The sequence below is a fragment of the Nerophis ophidion genome, linkage group LG20, assembly GCF_033978795.1.
Source record: "Nerophis ophidion isolate RoL-2023_Sa linkage group LG20, RoL_Noph_v1.0, whole genome shotgun sequence".
NCBI classification, from domain to species: Eukaryota; Metazoa; Chordata; class Actinopteri; order Syngnathiformes; family Syngnathidae; genus Nerophis; species Nerophis ophidion.
Genome location: NC_084630.1, coordinates 19,237,524 through 19,263,870, shown reverse-complemented (window position 1 = coordinate 19,263,870; position 26,347 = coordinate 19,237,524). Strand labels below are relative to the sequence as shown.

The 26,347-nt window shown below is 36.9% G+C and overlaps 2 protein-coding genes across 5 annotated transcripts in view; one reads left to right on the top strand and one right to left on the bottom strand.

Moving 5' to 3' along the window:
* The window catches only part of trim25 (tripartite motif containing 25), an 80,300-nt gene extending 56,604 nt beyond the window's left edge, over positions 1-23,696 (top strand). The window contains exons 8-10 of one of the 4 annotated variants that reach the window (XR_009803117.1): positions 7,832-11,032; positions 11,111-11,194; positions 14,318-23,696. Coding sequence is in view for 1 of the 4 variants with exons in the window: in XM_061880655.1 (XP_061736639.1) it covers positions 7,832-8,031 (200 nt within the window). In the remaining 3 variants the exon portion in view is untranslated. Of the gene's footprint in view, positions 1-7,831 lie in introns of all 4 variants that reach the window. The other 3 variants (XR_009803115.1, XR_009803116.1, XM_061880655.1) reach the window with 3 other exon arrangements.
* dgke (diacylglycerol kinase, epsilon) overlaps positions 2-26,347 on the bottom strand; it is an 89,527-nt gene continuing 63,181 nt past the window's right edge. Inside the window, exons 10-11 of the mRNA XM_061880656.1 lie at positions 23,346-23,457; positions 2-10,288 (exon numbers count right to left, since the gene is read on the bottom strand). Of these exons, the coding sequence (XP_061736640.1) occupies positions 10,079-10,288; positions 23,346-23,457 (322 nt within the window). The 3' untranslated portion in view covers positions 2-10,078. The remainder of the gene's footprint in view (positions 10,289-23,345; positions 23,458-26,347) is intronic.

Below are 26,347 nucleotides of genomic sequence, written 5' to 3'. Positions count from 1 at the left end.
AGATGCTCACAAAGGACTTTTAATATGAAAATATTTATGGTAATACCTTAAAAGCCAAAAACTTACATTCAGTTCAGTGGAAGTCTCGACATCCAAAGTTGCACAAAACAACACATCATGAACATTTCTGTCATTTAGCAACAATCTAACATAATATTTCCATTCGTATTCAAAATGGCTTTCTAGAAGGAGTCAGTGCTCACAGTTCAGATGTGAAAAGGGAACTGCACATTTCTTTAAAATGTTGCCTATTATACACCATCCTTATTAAAGACATGACAAAATGTTTTAATTTTTTTTAAAAGCATTCTAACTCGGGAATAAACGTAAATAAAAGTCCGCTTACAGCAAAGCCAGTTAACGATCCTCGATTCATAAATACACACATATATGGACCATATTTTTCAGAGTATAAGTCCCACCTGCCAAAAATGCATAATAAAGAAGGAAAAAAACATGTATAAGTCGCATTTTGGGGGGAATTTTTTTTGATAAAACCCAATAGACATTTGAAAGGCAATTTAAAATGAATAAAGAATAGTGAACAACAGGCTGAATAACGTTATATGAGGCATAAATAACCAACTGAGAAGGTGCCTGCTATGTTAACATATTATGGTAAGAGTCATTCAAATAAATATAACATATAGAACATGCTATACCAGGGGTCACCAACGCGGTACCCGCGGGCACCAGGTAGCCCGTAAGGACCAGATGAGTCGCCCGCTGGCCTGTTCTAAAAATAGCTCAAATAGCAGCACTTACCAGTGAGCTGCCTCTATTTTTAAAATTGTATTTATTTACTAGCAAGCTGGTCTCGCTTTGCTCTACATTTTTAATTCTAAAACAGACAAAACTCAAATAGAATTTGAAAATCCAAGAAAATATTTTAAAGTGAAGTGAATTTTATTTTACATAGCGCTTTTTCTCTAGTGATTCAAAGCGCTTTACATAGTGAAAGCCAATCTCTAAGTTACATATTTAAACCAGTGTGGGCGGCACTGGGAGCAGGTGGGTAAAGTGTCTTGCCCAAGGACACAACGGCAGTGACTAGGATGGCGGAAGCGGGGATCGAACCTGCAACCCTCAAGTTGCTGGTACGGCCGCTCTACCAACCGAGCTATACCACCTAGAACAGTAGGAGTTTACTACAGTTGGCATCTAGTACAGCAGGGGTCTACCAAAGCATGAGTCTACCACAGTAGGGGTCTACTACTGCAAGTGTCTATTGGAGTCTAATACAGTACGAGTTTACCACAGTAGGGGTCCTCTACAGTAGAAGTCTACAATAGTAAAGACTTGGTCTTCACTTGTTTAAATAAATTCATTGATTTTTTTACTTTGCTTCTTATAACTTTCAGAAAGACAATTTTAGAGAAAAAAATACAACCTTAAAAATGATTTTAGGACTTTTAAACACATATACCTTTTTACCTTTTAAATTCCTTCCTTTTCTTTCCTGACAATTTAAATCAATGTTCAATTAATTTTTTTTTTTTTTATTGTAAAAAATAATAAATATATTTTAATTTAATTATTTATTTTAGCTTCTGTTTTTTGACAAAGAATATTTGTAAAATATTTCTTTAAACTTATGACTAAAATTCCCAAAAATTATTCCGGGAAACCTAGAAAATCTGTAGAATCAAATTTAAATCTTATTTCAAAGTCTTTTGAATTTCTTTTTAAATTTTTTGTTCTGGAGAATTTAGAAAAATTAATGATTTGTCTTTGTTAGAAAAATAGCTTGGTCCAATTTGTTATATATTCTAACAAAATGCAGATTGGATTTAACCTATTTTAAAACATGTCATCAAAAATATATATTTATTGTGAGATACCATTAAAATTATCAGTGTTTCCACAAAGATAAATACCATTAATTATTAGTAATAACATAGAATTTAAGGTAAATTGAGCAAATTGGCTATTTCTGGCAATTTATTTAAGTGTGTATCAAACTGGTAGCCCTTCGCATTAATCAGTACCCAAGAAGTAGCTCTTGCTTTCAAAAAGGTTGGTGACCCCTGATATAGAACCAAACAATCTGTCACCCCTAACCACTAAATCCTATGAGATCTTATACGTCTAGTCTCTTACGTGAATGAGCTAAATAATAATATTTGATATTTTACGGTAATGTGTTAATATTTTCACACATAAGTCGCTCCTGAGTATGAATCTAAAAAAAAAACGACTTACAGTCCAAAAAATACGGTATATAAAACCTTTAATGGAGATGTTTTGAACTGTTTTATAGGCAGAATAGAGCGACTCCTATAGGCTCCATTGAAAGCTGACTTTTAATTGCATTTATTTACTATTTAGAATGTATTAACAAAGACAAACACGTGAATGTTAGGCAATATTCCCCCCAAAAAGTGCAGTTCCCCTTCAAGACAATGGAAATGAGTGCACTTGTACATGTGTAGTGCACACTACACTACTGCACTCACACAAAGTTTGGCATGTTCGGTTTTCAAGTGACATTTCAGGATGAGGCCTGATGGGCATTAAGGGGACCTGCGATCTATTTTCTCTTTTCTGACTTATAAAAGTTGTTAATTGATTTGTCTCGTGAGCTTCCACAGTTTTGGGTTTTTCCAGTCTGGCTACCTAGTGACATCACAGCAAAGGCGGAAGTCCTTATTTGGACATGAAGCGTAAAGAAAAGCTACCTCAATGAGGACACAACAAAGGTAAGGTAAAGTGATATTTTCACCTGATCTCGGCGTGTGCATAGTAACCATGTAGTGACATAAATGCAACTTTTTCTAAATCAATCGATTTAGATGCACCTAATGTTGTGACCAAGTGAGTCTATACAATGTTTATTTTGGACCGGACAACAGGTTATTAGATTAACACGTACCACCTGTGAAGTCTGATCACCTGCCAGCTGTGTCTCGCCTACCGGCTGGTGCTCATCCTTAGTACCATGTACAGCGGCGGTGACTTTTGCTCCTGCAAGCGCGCTGATTGCACATTACCTGCACAGTATTTGACTTAGTATTGAATATAAAATATGGGAAGAGTTAAATTTTTTTCTTGATTTTTAACTTTTGCTCTTTCTATAGTACAGGCCAAAAGCTTGGACACACCTTCTCTTCATTCAACGTGTTTTTCTTTATTTTCATGACTATTTACAATGCCTGCGAGGAGGTGGCAACTTGTCCAGAGTGTACGCCGCCTACAACCTAAATGCAGCTGAGATAGGCTCCAGCGAACCCCCCGACCCCAAAAGGGAAAAGCGGTAGAAAATGGATGGATGGATATTCCCAATGCAGATTGTCATTGAAGGCATCAACACTATGAATGAACACGTGGAGTTATGTACTTCACAAAAAAAAGGTGACATAACTGAAAACATGTTTTATATTCTAGTTCAGGGGTCGGGAACCTTTTTGGCTGAGAGAGCCATGAAAGCCAAATATTTCAAAATGTATTTCCGTGAGAGCCATATCATATTTTTTAACACTGAATACAACAAAATGTGTGCATTTTTAAGACCAACATTTTTTGAGTATAATAAGTCTCTTATTACTTTTAATAACATTGTTATTCTGAAGCTAACCAATAATAAATAAAATGTCATGTCTGTTGATCATGTTTGTTTGGCCATGTGCTGTTTGTCCTTTAGACTCTTTAAGTTACTGTTTTTTTTCCACTCCCTTGTCTGGTTTCCTTGGTTACTCATTTTGTCCACCTGTCTCTGGTGGACAAAATGCCCGCTCACCTGCTTCCCGACCATTAATCAGAGGCAGTATTTAAGCTCGTCTTTGCCAGTCAGTTGCCCTGTGCTGACTTGTTTCATGCCTTGCCATAGTTTCGTGCTTCATGCCATGTCAAGTAAGTTTTGTTTGATTTATGTTCTTAGTCTGTTTATGCGTTAGCTTTGTTCCTTAGCCCAAGTTGTGCCTCCGCTGTGAGCGATTTTTGTTTGTATATTTTTTTAGTTAAAATTAAATCATGTTTTTACCTAAATGCCATGTCCCGAGTAGTCCGTCTGCCTTCCTGGGAGAACGACCCTGCAGCAAGCTGCAAACCCCCCCCATCGTGACATAAAATACTTCTTACCATTAATGCGACTTCTTGAACAGGTGCGGTAGAAAACGGATGGATAGATTTAAATGCATGAGAATGTTTTATATTTTGCACGATATTTTTAGCACTGTGATTACCAGCGAAATTATTCATAATTATCGCGTTAAGCAATGTCAGCAAAGATTTTTCAGAGAGCCAGATGCAGTCATCAAAAGAGCCGCATCTGGCTCTAGAGCCATAGGTTCCCTACCCCTGCTCTAGTTTCTTCAAAATAGCCTCCCTTTGCTCTGATGACGGCTTTGCACACTCTTGGCATTCTCTCCATGAGCTTCAAGACTGTTGGAAAACCCTTTCAAGTGACTACCTCTTGAAGCTCATGGAGAGAATGCCTAGAGTGTGCAAAACAGTCATCAGAGCAAAGGGTGGCTATTTTGAAGGAACTAGAAACATTTGTGTTTAGTACATAACTCCACATGTGTTCATTCATAGTTTTGATGCCTCCAGTGACAATCTACAATGTAAATAGTCATGAAAATAAAATAAAACCAAATTGAATGAGAAGGTGTGTCCAAACTTCTGACCCACTGTACATTTTCGAAATTTAAATGATATTTTTGGAAGCGCCTCCTCAAGCCGTCATCTTGCAGACAGACTCAAAAAACAGGTTGCATAAGTGACTGAGGAGCAAAACTTCCACCAGAACATATCCAACACATGGTCAAAAGTTTACATACACTTGTAAAGAACATAATGTCGTGGCTGTTTTGAGTTTCCAATCATTTTACCAAACATATCGCTGGGTATTGTGGCCAAACAGCTCGATTATTTCCTCCAGAAGGTCTTATCTTTGTCCTTCTGATGTCAGATGAAACACAAATGGAGCTGTTTGGACACAATACCCAGCAATATGTTTGGAGGAGAAAAGGGGAGGCCTTTAATCCCAGGCACACCATCCCTACCGTCAAGCATGGTGGTGTTAGTATCAGCTCTGGGCCTGTTTTGCTGCCAATGGAACTGGTGCTTTACAGAGAGTAAATGGGACAATGAAAAAGGACGATTACCTCCAAATTCTTGAAGACAACCTAACATCATCAGCCCAGAGATTGGGTCTTGGGCACAGTTGGGTGTTCCAACAGGACAATGACCCCAAACACATGTAAAAAGTGGTAAAGGACTGGCTAAGTCAGGCTAGAATTAAGGTTTTAGAACTGCTTTCCCAAAGTCCTGACTTAAACGTGTGGACAATGCTGAAGAAACAAGTCCATGTCAGAAAACCAACAAATTTAGCCGAACTGTACCAATTCTGTCAAGAGGAGTGGTCAACAATTCAAGCAGAAGCTACCAAAAGCGCCTTATTGCAGTGAAACTTGCCAAGGGACATGTAAGCAAATATTAACCTTGCTGTAGACCAGTTGATCTGCCGTTTCTTTTCTCGTGGAGGGGGGCCGCACAGGTTAGGGACCTTTTTCCGCTTGGAATGGTCTCCTGCTGGCCCCACTATGGACTGGACTCTCACAATATTATGTTAGATCCACTATGGACTGGACTATCACAATATTATGCTAGATCCACTATGGACTGGACTCTCACAATATTATGTTAGATCCACTATGGACTGGACTCTCACAATATTATGTTAGATCCACTATGGACTGGAATCTCACAATATTATGTTAGATCCACTATGGACTGGACTCTCACAATATTATGTTAGATCCACTATGGACTGGACTCTCACAATATTATGTTAGATCCACTATGGACTGGACTCTCACAATATTATGTTAGATCCACTATGGACTGGACTCTCACAATATTATGTTAGATCCACTATGGACTGGACTTTCAGTATTATGTTAGATCCACTATGGACTGGACTCTCACAATATTATGTTAGAGCCACTATGGACTGGACTCTCACAATATTATGTTAGAGCCACTATGGACTGGACTATCACAATATTATGTTAGATTCACTATGGACTGGACTCTCACAATATTATGTTAGATCCACTATGGACTGGACTCTCACTATTATGTTAGATCCACTATGGACTGGACTCTCACTATTATGTTGGATCCACTATGGACTGGACTTTCAGTATTATGTTGGATCCACTATGGACTGGACTCTTACTATTATGTGAGATCCACTATGGACTGGACTCTCACTATTATGTTGGATCCACTATGGACTGGACTCTCACTATTATGTTAGATCCACTATGGACTGGACTCTCACTATTATGTTAGATCCACTATGGACTGGACTCTCTCACGATTATGTTAGATCCACTATGGACTGGACTCTCTCACTATTATGTTAGATCAACTATGGACTGGACTCTCAATATTCAGTTAGATCTACTATGGACTTGACTCTTACTATTATGTGAGATCCACTATGAACTGGACTTTCAGTATTATGTTAGATCCACTATGGACTGGACTCTCACTATTATGTTAGATCCACTATGGACTGGACTCTCACTATTATGTTAGATCCACTATGGACTGGACTCTCAATATTTAGTTAGATCTACTATGGACTTGACTCTCACTATTATGTGAGATCCACTATGGACTGGACTTTCAGTATTATGTTAGATCCACTATGGACTGGACTCTCACTATTATGTTAGGTCAGGGTAGAAAACCTATGGCTCTAGAGCCAGATGTGGCTCTTTTGATGACCGCACCTGGCTCTCAGATAAATCTTAGCTGACGTTGCTTACCAGGATAAGTATTTAATAATTCCGCTGGTAATCACGGTGTTAAAAATATTCTTCAAAATATAAAACATTCTCATGCATTTTAATCCATCTATCCGTTTCTAACGCACCTGTTCAAGAAGTCGCATTAATGGTCAAAAGTATAGCTAACTTCAGAATAACTATGTCATTAAAAAGAATAGGAGATGCACACATTTAGTTGTTGTAATCTGGGAAAGTCCAAATGAGCGAGGAGGCGTAGAATTGTACAAGTGTACAGGTTTACAGGTTTCTCTCCTCATTGAGCTAAATTGATTCCTGTCTCTGGTTAATTCCTTGCTTCTTGTCTGTTTAATAGATGTCATCAGTGTTTGAACCTGACAGTTATAATTGTTGTTAATAATGTAATATGGCTCTTACGGAAATACATTTAAAAATATTTGGCTTTCATGGCTCTCTCAGCCAAAAAGGTTCCCGACCCCGGTGTTGGATCCACTATGGACTGGACTTTAACAATATTATGGTTAGATCTATTTGATGTCCATTCCACTGGTCGCCCTAGGGGAGTGTCACCCACATCTGCGGTCCTCTCCAAGGTTTCTCATTGTATCCCACTGGGTTGAGTTTTTCCTTGCCCTGATGTGGGATCTGAACAGAGGATGTTGTGGCTTGTGCAGCCCTTTGAGACACTTGTGATTTAGGGGCTGTATAAAAATAAAAAATGTATTGATTGACTGTATTGTGTACTTTTGACCCAGCAAATTTGCTCACATTTTCAGTAGAGGCATAATAAATTTATTAAGGAACCAAACTTCATGAATGTTTTTTTGTGACCAACAAGTATGTGCTCCAATCACTCTATCACAAAAAAATAAGAGTGGTAGAAATGATTGGAAACTCAAGACAGTCATGACATTATGTCCTTTACAAGTGTATGTAAACTTTTGACCAGGACTGTATCATCTAGACCTGAAGGAAGTGTTTAAATGTCAATTAGAACCATCAGAGATCCTCTTTAAACTCCACAGAAGTTCTGTAAAACATCCATCCATTTTCTACCGCTTATTCCCTTTTAGGTTTGCGGGGGGCCCTGGCGCCTATCTCAGCTACAATCGGGCGGAAAGCGGTGTACACCCTGGACAAGTCGCCACCTCATCGCAGGGCCAACACAGATAGACAGACAACATTCACACTCACATTCACACATTCAAAAGTTTACTCAAGGTCAAATGAAAGGTTATTTTCGCTTCATTCTGAAATGTCAGCCCAAAACTAAACATCCTCATTTTTTTGTGGTGTGCAAAAAAAGAAACAAGTTAAGCAACTTAACTTAACTTAGTCTACATGATACAGGTGTCACATGACTAAGTACTGTCACATGGTAATGCGTGCAAGCGCTCTTATTTTGGCGAGGCTTGCTTTTGTCAGCAAGTGTGCACATAAAACGGCAGTTAAATTGTATTAAAATGTGTCGTCAACAATATGGAGAACTGTCTTCTCATTCCAAGTCCAACTTGAGAGGCTAGAATACAAACCCCGTTTCCATATGAGTTGGGAAATTATGTTAGATGTAAATATAAACAGAATACAATGATTTTCAAATCATTTTCCACCCATATTCAGTTGAATATGCTACAAAGACAACATATTTGATGTTCAAACTCATGAACTTTAATTTTTTTTGCAAATAATCATTAACTTAGAATTTCATGGCTGCAACACGTGCCAAAGTGGTTGGGAAAGGGCATGTTCACCACTGTGTTACATCACCTTTTCTTTTAACAACACTCAAACTGAGGAAACTAATTGTTGAAGCTTTGAAAATGGAATTCTTTCCCATTCTTGTTTTATGTAGAGCTTCAGTCCTTCAACAGTCCGGGGTCTCCGCTGTCGTATTTTACGCTTCATAATGCGCCACACATTTTCCATGGGAGACAGGTCTAGACTGCAGGCGGGCCAGGAAAGTACCCGCACTCTTTTTTTAAGAAGCTACGCTGTTGTAACACGTGGCTTGGCATTGTCTTGCTGAAATAAGCAGGGGCGTCCATGATAACGTTGCTTGGATGACAACATCCATCCATCCATCCATTTTCTACCGCTTATTCCCTTTCGGGGTCGCGGGGGGCGCTGGCGCCTATCTCAGCTACAATATATGTTGTTTCAAAACCTGTATGTACCTTTCAGCATTAATGGTGCCTTCACAGATGTGTAAGTTACCCATGCCTTGGGCACTAATACACCCCCATACCATCACAGATGCTGGCTTTTACACTTTGCGTCGATAACAGTCTGGATGGTTCGCTTCCCCTTTGGTAGGGATGACACGATGTCGAATATTTCCCCCCAAAAAATTTAAATGTGGACTCGTCAGACCACAGAACACTTTTCCAAATCGCATCAGTCCTACTTAGATGATCTCGGGCCTAGAGAAACCAGTGCCGTTTCTGGATGTTGTTGATAAATGGCTTTCGCTTTGCTTAGTAGAGCTTTAACTTGCACTTACAGATGTAGCGACAAACTGTATTTAGTGACAGTGGTTTTCTGAAGTGTTCCTGAGCCCATGTGGTGATATCCTTTAGAGATTAATGTCGGTTTTTGATACAGTGCCGTCTGAGGGATCGAAGGTCATGGTCATTCAATGTTGGTTTCCGGCCATGCCTCTTACGTGGAATGATTACTCCAGATTCTCTGAACCTTTTGATTATATTATGGACCGTAGATGTTGAAATCCCTAAATTCCTTGCAATTGCACTTTGAGAAACGTTGTTCTTAAACTGTTTGACTATTTGCTCACGCAATTGTGGACAAAGGGGTGTACCTCGCCCCATCCTTACTTGTGAAAGACTGAACATTTTTTGGGAAGCTGTTTTTATACCCAATCATGGCACCCACCTGTTCCCAATTAGCCTGCACACCTGTGGGATGTTCCAAATAAGTGTTTGATGAGCATTCCTCAACTTTATCAGTATTTATTGCCGCCTTTCCAAACTTATTTGTCACGTGTTGCTGGCATCAAATTCTAAAGTTAATGATTATTTGCACAAAAAAAAAAGTTTATGAGTTTGAACATCAAATATGTTGTCTTTGTAGCATATTCAACTGAATATGGGTTGAAAATGATTGTATTCCGTTTATATTTACATCTAACACAATTTCCCAACTCATATGGAAACGCGGTTTAAAGTAGTTATCCGTCCATTGAAGTGCTTTTGGTCTGAATGAGTCCTACATTGGTTCGCCTCAGCCAAGCTGACATTCTTCTGGTGACGTGGATGTGTGTTGGAGTGGTTACCGTAGCAACAGGTGAGGTCGTGATAAAACAATCAGGGATGACTCGCGGGGGAGTCGTCCGGGGCGGGGCTCTCGGGCTCCGAGGCGCTGGAGTCGTCGTCGTCGTCGTCTTCGTCCGTCTGCTCGGTGCTGTGGTACAGCATGAGGCACTGCGTCTTGTGGGTGATGGTGACGCTGCACGGGCCCTGCGCCCACGGCTCGCCGTCCACCTGCATGGGCATGGTGGAGCTCTTCAGGACCAGCTGGGGAGACAAACGCTGCAGGTTAATCGGAGAGAATGCTCAAGGTCACGATTCACATTGCGAGTACATCTGAATCTCTTTCTAAAGATGAGGCATGTCACAGTCAATTTATTATTTCCTCATAGTACACTGCAAAAACTGAAATCTAAGTCAGATTAAATATCTCAAATGAGGGTTTTGTTTGCTTATTTTCTGTCTGATAAGATCATTCTTCTCACTAAGCAGATTTTATGTTAAAGGGGAACATTATCACCAGACCTATGTAAGCGTCAATATATACCTTGATGGTGCAGAAAAAAGACCATATATTTTTTTTTTATCGATTTCCGAACTATAAATGGGTGAATTTTGGCAAATTAAACGCCTTTCTGTTTATCGGTCTTTTAGCGATGACGTCAGAACGTGACGTCACCGAGGTAATACACCCGCCATTTTCATTTTCAACACATTGCAAACACCGGGTCTCAGCTCTGTTATTTTCCGTTTTTTCGACTATTTTTTGGAACCTTGGAGACATCATGCCTCGTCGGTGTGTTGTCGGAGGGTGTAACAACACTAACAGGGAGGGATTCAAGTTGCACCACTGGCCCGAAGATGCGAAAGTGGCAAGAAATCTGCCGCCAGACCCCCATTGAATGTGCCAGAGTGTCTGCACATTTTACCGGCGATGACAGACATGGCACAGAGATGTATGGATAACCTGCAGATGCATTTGCAACGATAAAGTCAACGAAAATCACAAAGGTGAGTTTTGTTGATGTTGAATGCCCGCTAATCGACGCTAACATGCTACGCTAATCGATGCTAACACGCTATTTACAGGCGGTGTTAAAGCAGACATGGCACAGAGATGTATGGATAACGTGCAGATGCATTTGCAACGATTAAGTCAACGAAATCACAAAGGTGAGTTTTGTTGTTGTTGATTTGTGTGCTAATCAGACATATTTGCGCGGCGTGACTGCCAGCTAATCGATGCTAACATGCTACGCTAATCGATGCTAACATGCTATTTACCGGCGGTGCTAAAGCAGACATGGCACAGAGATTTATGGATAACCTGCAGATGCATTTGCAACGATAAAGTCAACGAAAATCACAAAGGTGAGTTTTGTTGATGTTGACTGCCAGCTAATCGACGCTAACATGCTATGCTAATCGATGCTAACATGCTATTTATCGGCGGTGTTAAAACAGACATGGCACAGAGATGTATGGATAACCTGCAGATGCATTTGCAACGATAAAGTCAATGAAATTCACAAAGGTGAGTTTTGTTGTTGTTGACTTATGTGCTAATCAGACATTTGCGCGGCGTGAGTGCCAGCTAATCGACACTAACATGCTATGCTAATCGATGCTAACATGCTTTTTACCGGCGGTGTTAAAGCAGACATGGCACAGAGATGTATGGATAACCTGCAGATGCATTTGCAACGATAAAGTCAACGAAATCACAAAGGTGAGTTTTGTTGTTGTTGATTTATGTGTTAATCAGACATATTTGCACGGCGTGACTGCCAGCTAATCGATGCTAACATGCTACGCTAATCGATGCTAACATGCTATTTACCGGCGGTGCTAAAGCAGACATGGCACAGAGATGTATGGATAACCTGAAGATGCATTTGCAACGATAAAGTCAACGAAATCACAAAGGTGAGTTTTGTTGTTGTTGATTTATGTGCTAATCAGACATATTTGCGCGGCGTGACTGCCAGCTAATTGATGCTAACATGCTACGTTAATCGATGCTAACATGCTATTTACCGGCGGTTCTAAAGCAGACATGGCACAGAGATGTATGGATAACCTGTAGATGCATTTGCAACGATAAAGTCAACGAAATCACAAAGGTGAGTTTTGTTGATGTTGACTGCCAGCTAATCGACGCTAACATGTTATGCTAATTGATGCTAACATGCTATTTACCTGCGGTGCTAAAGCAGACATGGCACAGAGATGTATGGATAACCTGTAGATGCATTTGCAACTATATTACATCCCCTTCCACCCACATTTAATGCAAAAAAAAACACTTACCAATCGGCGGATTTAAGTTGCTCCAGTGTCACAAGATTCCAAAGTCCCGATTGTTTGGTCCGCACATTTTACCGGCGATGCTAACGCAGCTATTCGGCCATGCTATGGCTATGAATAGCGTCAATAGCTATTCGCTCAATAGCTTCAGTTTCTTCTTCAATACTTTCATACTCCAACCATCTGTTTCAATACATGCATAATCTGTTGAATCGCTGAAGTCGCTGAAATCCGAGTCTGAATCCGAGCTAATGTCGCTATATCTTGCTGTGCTATTCGCTATTGTTTGTTTACATTGGCAGCACTGTATGACGTCACAGGGAAATGGATAGTCGCATCGCAAATAGCGAAAATCAAACACTTTAAAGCTTTTTTTTAGGGATATTCCGGGACCGGTAAAATTAAAAATAAAACTTCAAAAAATACAACAAGCCACTGAGAACTGATTGTTGTTGTTTTTAACCCTTTTGAAATCGTGATAATGTTCCCCTTTAAGGGTTCTGGTCCTAAATGATCTCAGTAAGATAGTACAGCTTGTTGCTGAGATGTGATGACCTATATTGAGTAAAACATATCAAATGTTGCATAGCTGTGTCATCAACACTCACAAGTAGAGATGTCCGATAATACCGGGCTGCCGATATTACCGGCCGATAAATGCTTTAAAATGTAATATCGGAAATTATTGGTTTCAAAAAGTTAAATTCCTGACTTTTTAAAACTCTGCTGTGTACACGGACGTAGGGAGAAGTACAGAGCGCCATTGAACCTTTAAGGCACTGCCTTTGTGTGCCGACCCAATCACATAATATCTACGACTTTCACACACAAATGAATGTAAGTCATACTTGGTCAACAGCCATACAGGTCACACTGAGGGTGGCCGCATAAACAACTTTAACACTCTTACAAATATGCGCCACACTGTGAACCCACACCAAAACACATTTTGGGAGAACATCCGCACCGTAACACAACAGAAAACAAATACCCAGAACCCCTTGCAGCACTATCTCGCTACAATATACACCCCCCGCTATCCCCTACTCGCCCACCTCAGGGAGAGCATGTCCAAAATTCCAAGCTGCTGTTGTGAGGCATGTTAAAAAAAAATAATGCACTTTGTGATTTCAATAATAAATATGGCAGTGCCATGTTGGCATTTTTTTTCCATAACTTGAGTTGATTTATTTTGGAAAACCTTGTTACATTGTTTAATGCATCCAGCGGGGCATCACAACAAAATTAGGGCATAATAATGTGTTCATTCCACCACTGTATATATCGGTAATTAAGAGTTGGACAATATCGGATATCGGCAAAAAAGCCATTATCGGACATCTCCACTCACAAGTATAAAACTACTTTTTTAAAGTAATTATTTCTTTTTTCAAGCATGAACAAAAAAATCATGACTTTGACACAATTGTGTCTGATATTCAAACAGATGACAGCCAAATGGACTTTTGCTGTTTTATTTGCAACAAAACAATAGAAAATAAATACTCATATAGTAGTACACTTGTTATTATTGAGAATATACTTATTTTAAGGTATTTCTGGGTTCATTGAGGTTAGCTTATTTTACTTGTTTTGGGAAGTCTTGACAAGCCATTTTTTTCTTGTTCTATTGGCAGATAATTTTGCTTAGTTCAAATAAAATACCCCTAATTTTTGTATTTTTTTTAATAGTTTTTGAACACTGAATGTTTGCAGTGTACACCTGCTGAACAAATTTAAGTGAGGAAACATTTCTTTAGAATGTTGCCTATCATTTACAATCATTTCTTTTGATTCATTTTAAGTATGAAATAAATGTAAATAAAAGTCAGCTCACCACGGAGCCAATGGGAGAGCCACTATTCTGCCAATAAAATTCGATAAATAAAATAGCCATTCAAAAAGCGACAACAATACTCCATTTACATTTCATGACTTGAATATTAAGTAATTATAAGTGATATTGTTACTAATACAACTTTTTTTTAGCTGTGACAGGACATCATCGTGTGGTCTGCTGTTTCCTCGCTTCCCTGCTCCCTGTGAGTTTATTGTAGATCCTGTGTGTCAAAGTCTAGGCAGGCGGCTGTGGCCCAAGGGAAGATATTTGATTAGTGTTAGAAGCGGCCCGCAAGCCACAGCCGCATGCTGCTGCTGTTTGGCACGCACCAATACTCCATCAGTGTTGGCGCTAGAAATTTTAAAAATGGGGGTCCCCGGGACCCCATCAAGTCATAAAAATAGGGTCTCACTGTACATTTTTAGTGGTCCCACTCTTTTTGTAAGTGTTTTGAAAACAAATTATACATGTACGAATCATCCCGTTATAGCTCACATTCTATATTGTGTTTTGGAAAAAGATTGTCATAAAGGTTCATTTATTTTTTTTAAAGTATGCAAAAGAAAACACATTTTTATGCTTATGTAAATGTATTCAGTTGTAAACATTCATGAGCTTTCTTCTTACCTTCATGGATCTAAACTTTACCGCTGACTGTATTTTTTTCTTTGTTTTTTTTATTAGAATATTTTCAGAATGTGTTTTTTCTATTTTTGGCCAAAGTAACACAAAAACAACAATCTGAAGTTGTCTTTATTTTTTAGTTGGAATGCCTTGATGTTAATGAACCGGCCCCACGTGTGCACAGATTTTCCTCCATGAGCTAAAATGAGTTTGACAACTATCAGGTTCAAACCCTGATGACAACTATTAAACAAGAAAAGAAGCAAGGAATTAAACAGAGACAGAATTAAATTTGGCTCAATGAGGAGAAACGCGTAGACACCGTACCTTTGTACAGTGTCGTCCCACGCTCCTAACGAAAGATTGTACACTCCCTCTTCTATTTGGACTTTCCCTGATTACATGGCAGCAGCTGTTTCTACATGGCAACAGCTGTTTCTAAATGTACGGGGGTCGTAAACAGCAATCGCCTTTGATTACAAACAGTTCAAAGAAAAGGTGCCTTGTGGGGAGTCAGACCCTGCTTCCTCTCCACTTTGTAGTTCTTGGGTTAAGACAAAATCTCTCTGCGGATTACAATACATCAAAGAAACAGCTGCAGACTATGGTTTGTCATCAGCACGCAATCGAGCTAAAAGATGAGCTATCTTAAAAGTAAACTCATGACAAACACCTCAAGTCCCTTTAATAGTACTCCTCTGTACACAGTATGTAGAGTATTTATAGTACACAGTACACACAAGGGGAGGATTGGACTTAATAGAAGCTCATAGAAGGACTGGGATGATCAGAAAATTACACTGTCAGCAACATTTTGTGTGTGTTCGTGTTCTTGTATTTCTACCCTTCTTTGAGACACCAACAAGGAAAAGTTCCGTCCACATGAGGACCGGTGAACAAGTTAGGACATAAATCACGGTCCCATTACAGAAAACCATTGCTTCTAATAGAGAATGTCTCATTTGCACCCCTGGTGGTGATATCTATTACAATGAGGGTGGTCAAAAAAAGGAGTTTTTTTTTCTAATTGACTGTGTCAGTTTTATAAGTGCTCCCCCTCTGGCCAACATATGAAATAACAAGTGATGGTAAGAAATTGAAATGCGCCCCTTTTGGCCAAAATTAATTAAAAACATAAAATATGTATATAGAGACATACTGTAAAAACCTGAAGTAAATAATTAGGATTAAAAACCAATCCCATCCATCCATCCATTTTCTACCGCTTATTCTCTTTTGGGGTTGCGGGGGGCGCTGGTGCCTATCTCAGCTACAATCGGGTGGAAGGCGATTACAAACAAAAAATAAAAAAATAAATAAACTAAACGTGGTCTTTTTCGCACAATGTGTCGACTTTTTTTCTCATATAATTGGTAACTATTTCTCATATTATTTCTGCTTCTGTAATATTGTGAATATTTAGTTTTTAAATTATTTCCTTTTTTATGTGAAATTATAAATTTTTAATGCAAAATGGTGACATTTGTCATAAAATTTTGACTTTCATCACAATATTGCATATTTTTGTTGTTCTTTTAACTTGTAATTTTTTAAGTAAAATGACTTTTGTAAAAGTAAAATTCTGATTTTTATTATAATATTGCCAAAATGTTGAAGTTTTCTTATAAAATTGTGACTTTCGTGGAGTAAAATTACGACTATTTTCATAAAATTGCTTCTCTTGTGAAATTGCAACTTTTATTGTGTAATATTCCAACTTTTCTCATAATATTTCACAAATGTTCAGTTTTTATGGTCAAATTTTGACTTGCGTTGAGTAAAAAGACAACTTTTATTATAAAAATGCCAAAATTCCAAGTTTTTCTTGTGAAATTGTGACCTTTTTCATGTGATATTGTGTGTGTGTGTTCTTCTATTTCCACCCTACCTAAGACACCAACAAGGAAAACTGCCGTCCATATGAGGAGGTGTGAACAAGTTAGGACATAAATCATGGTCCCAATACAGAAAACCATTGGATCTAATAGAAAATGTCTCATGTCTCATTAGCACCCCTGGTGGTGAAATCAAAATGAGGGTGGTCCCAAAAAGAAGGTTTTTTTTCTAATTGATTGTGTGTCGGTTTTAAAAGTGCTCCCCCTCCGGTCAACATATGAAATAACAAGTGTGTGTAAGAAATTGAAATGCGCCCCTTTTGGCCAAAATTAATAAAAAACATACAATATGTATATAGAGACATACTGTAATAACGAAGTAAATAATGATTAAAAAACAATTACAAAAAAAATTAAAAATAACTAAAAGTAGTCTTTCTCACAATGTGTCAACTTTTTTCTCATAGAGTTGGGAACTATTTCACATATTTCTGCTTCTGTAATATTTCAGTTTTTCTCGTTAAATTATTTCCTTTTTTTATGTAAAATTATCTTTTAATGCGAAATGGTGACATTTGTCATATAAAATTTGACCTTCATCACAATATTGCCATTTTTGTTGTTGTTCTTGTAACTTGTAATTTTTCAAGTAAAATTAATCCTTTTGTAAAAGTAAAATTCAGATTTTTATTATAATATTGCCAAAATGTTGAAGTTTTCTTCTAAAATTGTGACTTTCGTGGAATAAAATTGTGACTCTTTTCATGAAATTGTCTTAATGTTAAGCTTCTCTTGTTAAATTGCGACTCTTATTGAGTAAAATTCCAACTTTTGTCATAATATTGCACTAATGTAGTTTTTCTTGTAAAATGTTGACTTGCGTTGAATAAAATGACGACTTTTATTATAATACTGCCAACATTCTGAGTTTTTCTTGTGAAATGGTGACCTTTTTCATGTGTGTGTGTGTTCTTCTATTTCCACCCTTCCCGAGACACCAACAAGGAAAACTTCCATCCATATGAGGAGGTGTGAACAAGTTCGGACATAAATCATAGTCCCAATACAGAAAACCATTGCATCTAATAGAGAATGTCTCATTTGCACCTCTGGTGGTGAAATCTATCACAATGAGGGTGGTCCCAAAAAGGAGGGATTTATCTAATTGACTGTGTGTCGCTTTTAAAAGTGCTCCCCCTCTGGTCAACATATGAAATAACAAGTGCGTGTAAGAAATTTAAATGCGCCCCTTTTGGCCAAAATTAATTAAAAACATAAAATATGTATATAGAGACATACTGTAATAACTTGAAGTAAATAATGAAGATTAAAAAACAATTCCATCCATCCATCCATTTTCTACCGCTTATTCTTTTTTGGGATTGCGGGGGGCGCTGGTGCCTATCTCAGCTACAATCGGGCGGAAAGCGATTACAAAAAAAAAAAAAAAAAAAAAAATTAACTAAAAGTGGTCTTCTTCTCACAATGTGTCAACTTTTTTTCTCATAGAATTGGGAACTATTTCTCATATTATTTCTGCTTTTGTAATATTGTGAATATTTTCTTTTTAAATTATTTCCTTTTTTATGTAAAATTATAAATTTTTAATGCAAAATGGTGACATTTGTCATAAAATGTTGACTTTCATCACAATATTGCCATTTTTTTGTTGTTTTTCTTTTAACTTGTCATTTCTGAAGTAAGATTATGACTTTTGTAAAAGTAAAATTCAGATTTTTATTATAATATTGCCAAAATGTTGAAGTTTTCTTATAAAATTGTGACTTTCGTGGAGTAAAATTATGACTTTTTATAAAATTGCCAAAATGTTAGGCTTATCTTGTAAAATTGCAACTGTTATTGTGTAAAATTCCAACTTTTAGCATAATATTGCACAAATGTATAATTTTTTCTTGTGAAATTTTGACTTGCGTTGAGTAAAATGACGACTTTTATTATAATACTGCCAAAATTCTGAGTTTTTCTTGTGAAATTGTGACCTTTTTCATGTGTGTGCGTGCGTGCGTGCGTTCTTGTATTTCTACCCTTCTTGAGACACCAACAAGGAAAAGTGCCGTCCATATGAGGAGGTGTGAACAAGTTAGGACATAAATCATGGTCCCAATACAGAAAACCATTGCATCAATTAGAGAATGTCTCATTTGCACCCCTGGTGGTGATATCTATCACAATGAGGGTGGTCCCAAAAAGAAGGCTTTTTTCTAATTGACTGTGTGTCGGTTTTAAAAGTGCTCCCTCTCTGGTCAACATATGAAATAACAAGTGTGTGTAAGAAATTTAAATGCGCCCCTTTTGGCCAAAATTAATTAAAAACATAAAATATGTATATAGAGACATACTGTAATAACTTGAAGTAAATAATGATTAAAGAACAATTACAAAAAAAATAAATAATTAAAAGTAGTCTTTTTCTCAAAATGTGTCAACTTTTTTTTCTCATAGAATTGGGAACTATTTCACATATTTCTGCTTCTGTAATATTGCAATTTTTCTCGTTAAATTATTTCCTTTTTTTTATGTAAAATTATTATCTTTTAATGCGAAATGGTGACATTATAAAATTTGACCATCACAATATTGCCATTTTTTTTGTTGTTCTTGTAACTTCAAATTTTTTTAGTAAAATTATGACTTTTGTAAAAGTAAAATTCCAATAATAATTATAATATTGCCAAAATGTTGAAGTTTTCGTATAAAATTGTGACTTTCGTAGAGTAAAATTATGACTCTTTTCACAAAATTGTCTTAATGTTAAGCTTCTCTTGTTAAATTGTGACTCTTATTGAGTAAAATTCCAACTTTTATCATAACATTAAATAAATGTAGTTTTTCTTGTAAAATTTTGACTTGCGTTGAGTAAAATGACAACTTGTATCATAATACTGCCAAAATTCTGAGTTTTTCTTGTGAAATGGTGACCTTTTTCATGTGTGTATGTGTGTGTGCGTTCTTGTATTGTATCAAGAAGGAAAAGTGTCGTCCATATGAGGAGGTGTGAACAAGTTAGGACATAAATCATGGTCCCAATACGGAAAACCATTGCATCTAATAGAGAATGTCTCATTTGCACCCCTGGTGGTGATATCTGTTACATTGAGGGTGGTCCCAAAAGGGAGGGATTTTTCTAATTGACTGTGTGTCGGTTTTAAACGTGCTCCCCCTCTAGTCAGCATATGAAATAAGTGTGTGTAAGAAATTGAAATGCGCCCCCTTTGGCCGAAATTAATTAAGAAGATAAAATATGTATATAGAGACATACTGTAATAACTTGAAGTAAATAATGATTAAAAAACAATTACAAAAAAAATAAAAATAACTAAAAGTAGTCTTTTTGTCAAATTTGTGTCAACTTTTTTCTCATAGATTTGGGAACTATTTCACATATTTCTGCTTCTGTAATATTGCAGTTTTTCTCATTAAATTATTTATTTTTTTTATGTAAAATTAATATCTTTTAATGCGAAATGGTGACGATTGTCATACAAAATTTGACCTTCATCACAATATTGCCAATTTTTTTGTTGTTCTTGTAACTTCTAATTTTTTTAGTAAAATTATGACTTTTATTAAAGTAAAATTACGATTTTTTTTTTTATAATATTGCCAAAATGTTTAAGTTTTCTTGGAAAATTTTGACTTTCGTAGAGTAAAATTATGACTCTTTTCATAAAATTGCTAAAATGTTAAGCTTCTCTTGTGAAATTGCAACAGTTATTGTGTAAAATTCCAACTTTTAGCATAATATTGCACAAATGTTCAGTTTTTCTTGTAAAATTTTGACTTGCCTTGAGTAAAATAATGACTTTTATTATAATACTGCCAAAATTCAAAGTTTTTCTTGGGAAATTGTGACCTTTTTCATGTGAAAATGTGTGTGTGTTCTTGTATTTCTACCCTTCTTGAGACACCAACAAGGAAAAGTGCCGTCCATATGAGGTGGTGTGAACAAGTTAGGACATAAATCATGGTCCCAATACAGAAAACCATTGTATCTAATAGAGAATGTCTCATTAGCACCCCTGGTGGTGAAATCTATAAAAATGAGGGTGGTCCTAAAAAGGATGGATTTTTTCTAATTGACTGTGTGTCGATTTTAAAAGTGCTCCCCTTCTGGTCAACATATGAAATAACAAGTGTGTGTAAGAGATTGAAATGCCCCCCCTTTGGCCAAAATTAATTAAAAACATAAAAATATGTATATAGAGACATACTGTAAAAACCTGAAGTAAATAATGATTAAAAAACAATTACAAACAAAATAAAAAATAACTAAAAGTAGTCTTTTTCTCACAATGTGTCAACTTTTTTCTCCTAGAATAGGGAACTATTTCACATATTTCTGTTTCTGTAATATTGCAGTTTTTCTCATTAAATTATTTCCTTTTTTTATGTAAAATTATTATCTTTTAATGCGAAATGGTGACATTTGTCATATAAAATTTGACCTTCATCACAATATTGCCATTTTTGTTGTTGTTCTTGTAACTTGTAATTTTTCGAGTAAAATTATGACTTTTGTAAAAATAAAATTCAAATTTTTATTATAATATTGCCAAAATGTTGAAGTTTTCGTATAAAATTGTGACTTTCGTATAAATAAAATTGTGACTCTTTTCATAAAATTGTCTTAATGTTAAGCTTCTCTTGTTAAATTGCGACTCTTATTGAGTAAAATTCCAACTTTTATCATAATATTACACAAATATATAGTTTTTCTTGTAAAATTTTGACTTAAATTGAGTAAAATGACGACTTTTATTATAATAATGCCAAAATTCTGAGTTTTTCTTGTGAATTTGTGACTTTTTTCATGTGAAATTTTGTGTGTGTGTGTTCTTCTATTTCCACCCTTCCTGAGACACCAACAAGGAAAAGTGGCGTCCATATGAGGAGGTGTGAACAAATTAGGACATAAATCATGGTCCCAATACAGAAAACCATTACATCTAACAGAGAATGTCTCATTTGCACCCCTGGTGGTGAAATCTATCACAATTAGAGTGGTCACCAAAAGGAGTTTTTTTTTCTAATTGACTGTGTGTCGCTTTTAAAAGTGCTCCCCCTCTGGCCAACATATGAAATAACAAGTGATGGTAAGAAATTGAAATGCGCCCCCTTTGGCCAAAATTAATTAAAAACATAAAATATGTATTTAGACAAATACTGTAATAACGAAGTAAATAATGATTAAAAATGAATTACAAAAAAAAAAAAAAAATCTCACAATGTGTCAACTTTTTTCTCATAAATATGGGAACAATTTCTCATATTATTTCTGATTCTGTAATATTGTGAATATTTAGTTTTTAAATTATTTCCTTTTTTTATGTAAAATTATTATTTTTAATGCAAAATGGTGACATTTGTCATATAAATTTTGACTTTAATCACAATATTGCCAATTTTTTTGTTGTTCTCGTAACTTGTAATTTTTGGAGTAAAATTATGACTTTTGTAAAAGTAAAATTCAGATTTTTATTATAATATTGCCAAAATATTGAAGATTTCGTATAAAATTGTGACTTTCGTAGAGTAAAATTGTGACTCTTTTCATAAAATTGTCTTAATGTTAAGCTTCTCTTGTTAAATTGCGACTCTTATTGAGTAAAATTCCAACTTTTGTCATAATATTGCACAAATGTATAGTTTTTCTTGTAAAATTTGACTTGCATTGAGTAAAATGACGACTTTTATTATAATACTGCCAAAATTCTGAGTTTTTCTTGTGAAATTGTGACCTTTTTCATGTGTGTGCGTGCATGTGTGTGTTCTTGAGACATCAAGAAGGAAAAGTTCCATCCATATGAGGAGGTGTGAACAAGTTAGGACATAAATCATGGTCCCAATACAGAAAACCATTGCATCTAATCGAGAATGTCTCATTTGCACCCCTGGTAGTGAAATCAAAATGAGGGTGGTCCCAAAAAGAAAGGGTTATTTTCTAATGGACTGTCTGTCGATTTTAAAAGTGCTCCCCCTCTGGCCAACATATGAAATAACAAGTGTGTGTAAGAAATTGAAATGAGGCTCCTTTGGCCAAAATTTATTAAAAACATAAAATATGTATATTGAGACATACTATAATAACGAAGTAAATAATGATTAAAAACCAATTACAAAAAAAAAAGAAAAATTCTCACAATGTGTCGACTTTTTTCTCATAAAATTGGGAACAATTTCTCAGATAATTTCTGCTTCTGTAATATTGTGAATATTTTCTTTTTAAATTATTTCCTTCTTATGTGAAATTATACATTTTTAATGCAAAATAGTGACATTTGTCATAAAATTTTGACTTTTATCACAATATTGCCCCTTTTTTTGTTGTTCTTTTAACTTGTAATTTTTGAAGTAAAATTATGACTTTTGGAAAAGTAAAATTCTGATTTTTATTATAATATTGCCAAAACGTTTTTTTTTTATAAAATTGTGACTTTTGAGAGAAAAATTACGACTCTTTTCATAAAATTGCCAAAATGTTAAGCTTTTCTTGTGAAATTGCAACTGTTATTTTGTAAAATTCCAACTTTTATCATAACAAATGTTCAGTTTTTCTTCTAAAATTTTGACTTGTGTTGAGTAAAATGACGACTTTTATTATAATACTGCCAAAATTATTTTGTGAAATTTCTTGTGAAATTATAAACTTTTTCTTGTGAAATCTTGTGTGTGTGTGTGTGTGTGTGTGTACTCTCACCCTGACTGTGTGAGCCTGTCCCAGTCGTACTGGGTTCGCCATCTTGACTTGGATCTGAGCACAGTGGAAGGAACCAAACACTCCCACCACCTCCAGCAGACCATCGTCCAACCTGCCGGAGAGACGGCAGACCTCCCGTTACCATGGTGACCTCTTGCATGTGAGGTCAAGTAAAGGGGAAGTGATGGCGAACCTGATTAAACGTTCGCTTTGTCCAACTCCTTAGTAAACAAACCCCCAGTCTGCTTTGCAAGAAAGCCTCATCTTTGTGCTCTAACAGTTGCATTGTACAGTGGAACCTCCATTTACCAACTCCTTGTTCAAATATGAATAAAAATACAGTAAAACCTCGATTTACCTTTTTTTTTGTCCTGTCCAGCCACAAATCATATAGTTGATGTGCTGAACCCCAAAACCAGTGAAATTGTCACATTGTGTAAATGGTAAATAAAAACAGAATACAATGATTTGCAAATCCTTTTCAACTTATATTCGATTGAATAGACTGCAAAGACAAGATATTTAATGTTCCAACTGAGAAACTTAGTTTTTTGGGCAAATAATCATTAACTTAAAATTTTATGGCAGCAACACATTGCAAACAAGTTGTCACAGGGGCATTTTTACCACTGTGTTACATGGCCTTTCCTTTTAACAACACTCAGTAAATGTTTGGGAACTGAGGAGACCAATTTTCTAAGCTTTTCAGGTGGAATTCTTTCCCATTCTTGCTTGATGTACTGCTTAAGTTGTTCAACAGTCCGGGGTCTCTGTTGTGGTATTTTAAGCTTCATAATGTGCAACACATTTTCAATGGGAGACAGGTCTGGACTACAGGCAGGCCAGTCTAGTACCCGTACTCTTTTACTATGAAGCCACGCTTTTGTAACACGTGGCTTGGCATTGTCTTGCTGAAATAAGCAGGGGCGTCCATGATAACGTTGCTTGGATGACAACATATGTTGCTCCAAAACCTGTATGGACCTTTCAGCATTAATGGTGCCTTCACAGATGTGTAAGTTACCCATGCCTTGGGCACTAATACACCCCCAAACCATCACAGATGCTGGCTTTTACACTTTGCGTCACTAACAATCCGGATGGTTATTTTCTTCTTTGGTCCGGAGGACACAACATCCACAGTTTCCAAAAGCAATTTGAAATGTGGACTCGTCAGACCACAGAACACTTTCCCACTTTGCATCAGTCTCAGGCCTAACGAAGCCAGGTGTGTGTGTGTGTGTGTGTGTGTGTGTGTGTGTGTGTGTGTGTGTGTGTGTGTGTGTGTGTGTGTGTGTGTGTTTGTGTGTGTGTGTGTGTTTGATCAATTACAAGAGTTCAACTCTATATTTTGTAACATAACATTTGTTGGCAATGTTAGAGGTCAAACATTTTCTGGCGGTCTTCCCCAGGTTTGCACAAACTGTAGCTGCTATTTTGGCCCTTTCTTCAATCAATCAGTCAATCAATCAATCAATCAAACAATCAATCAATCAATCAATCAATCAAAGTTCACTTATATACCCCTAAATCACATGTGTCTCAAAGGGCTGGACTTGATTGATTGAGACTTTTATTAGCAGATTTCACAGTACAGTACGTATTCCGTACAATTGACCACGAAATGGTAACACCCCAATAAGTTTTTCAACTTGTTTAAGTCGGGGTCCACGTTAATCAATTCATGGTAATTCCACGCAGATCTCTTCTAGAGCAGTGATGATTTGGGGCTGTCGCTAAGCAACACAGACTCAACTCCCTCTGCAGATTTTGTATTGGGTTGAGGTCTGGGGACTGGCTAGGCCACTTCAGGAGCTTCTTCTTTGCCCGGGCGGTGTGTTTGGGATTACTGTCATAAACCTCACGCTGAAGGAAGACGGGTGTTGCCCAAAATCTCACCATACATGGCCCCAATTATTCAGAACTGATCAGTCGTCTGGTCCCCTTTGGAGAAAAACAGCCCCCAAAGCATGAGGTATACTTGGGACTCCTCATTCTTCTTCCTATTTTGGTCTCATCTGATCACGTGACATTCTCCCAATTCTCCTTCGGCTCATACACAGGTCACGGGCAGAAGGACATGTCTGACACTGCAGAATGTGATTCCTTGTCAGCATGGTGTCTTACTCATAGTAACCTTTGTTACTGTGGTCCCAGCTCTCTGCAGGTCATTCACCAGGTCCCCCCTGTAATTCTGGGAATTTTGATCAGTTTAAACCCAAAAGGATGAGATCTTGTGTTGAGACCCAGATCAAAAAGGATTACCAAAGATCTTGTAGGTCTTCCATTTTCTAATAATTGCGCCCACAGTTGACTTATTCACACCAAACTGCTTACCTATTTTATATACACTCCTCCCAGCCTAGTCCAGGTCCACAATTTTGTTCCTAGTGTCCTTCAATAGCTCTTTGGTCTTGGCCATGGTGGAGTTTGGAGAGTGTTTGAGGCTTTGGTCACGTGTGAAATAGGTGCCATTAATACAGGTGACGAGTGGAGAACAGAAGAACTTCATATAGAAGTAGGTACATGTTTGTGAGAGCCAGAAATCTTGATGTTTGCAGGGTCCCAAATACTTATTTTCCACCATGATTAGCACACTCTGGAAGTTCCGGAGTTGTAAATGAGCAGTGTCTTCACTTAGTCAACACTAGCATTAGCACAAACTGGCAGTGTGAGGTGAGCCTTCATCAAATGTGTCCAGGTAGGGCCTTCTTCTTTGTTAAAAGTTAAAGTACCAATGATTGTTTCTGTCTTGCCTCTGGTGAGGGCGGTCACATTTTTGTCCGCTCCCTCCTTTCCCAGCTTGCTCTCTTCGTTTTTGTCTTGTCTGAACTTTTTTGAAGCCTCTTTCTTTGCGCTGTCCTCAAATTTAAACATCAGACATGGATATGATGCAATTGACAAAGTCTTTTCGACGAGGAAAAGAGGTTCGGGGGAGCCTGGCTGCCCTGATGGAACCATTGCTGCGGGGTACATGAGAGATTCCTGGGATGAATGGAGAA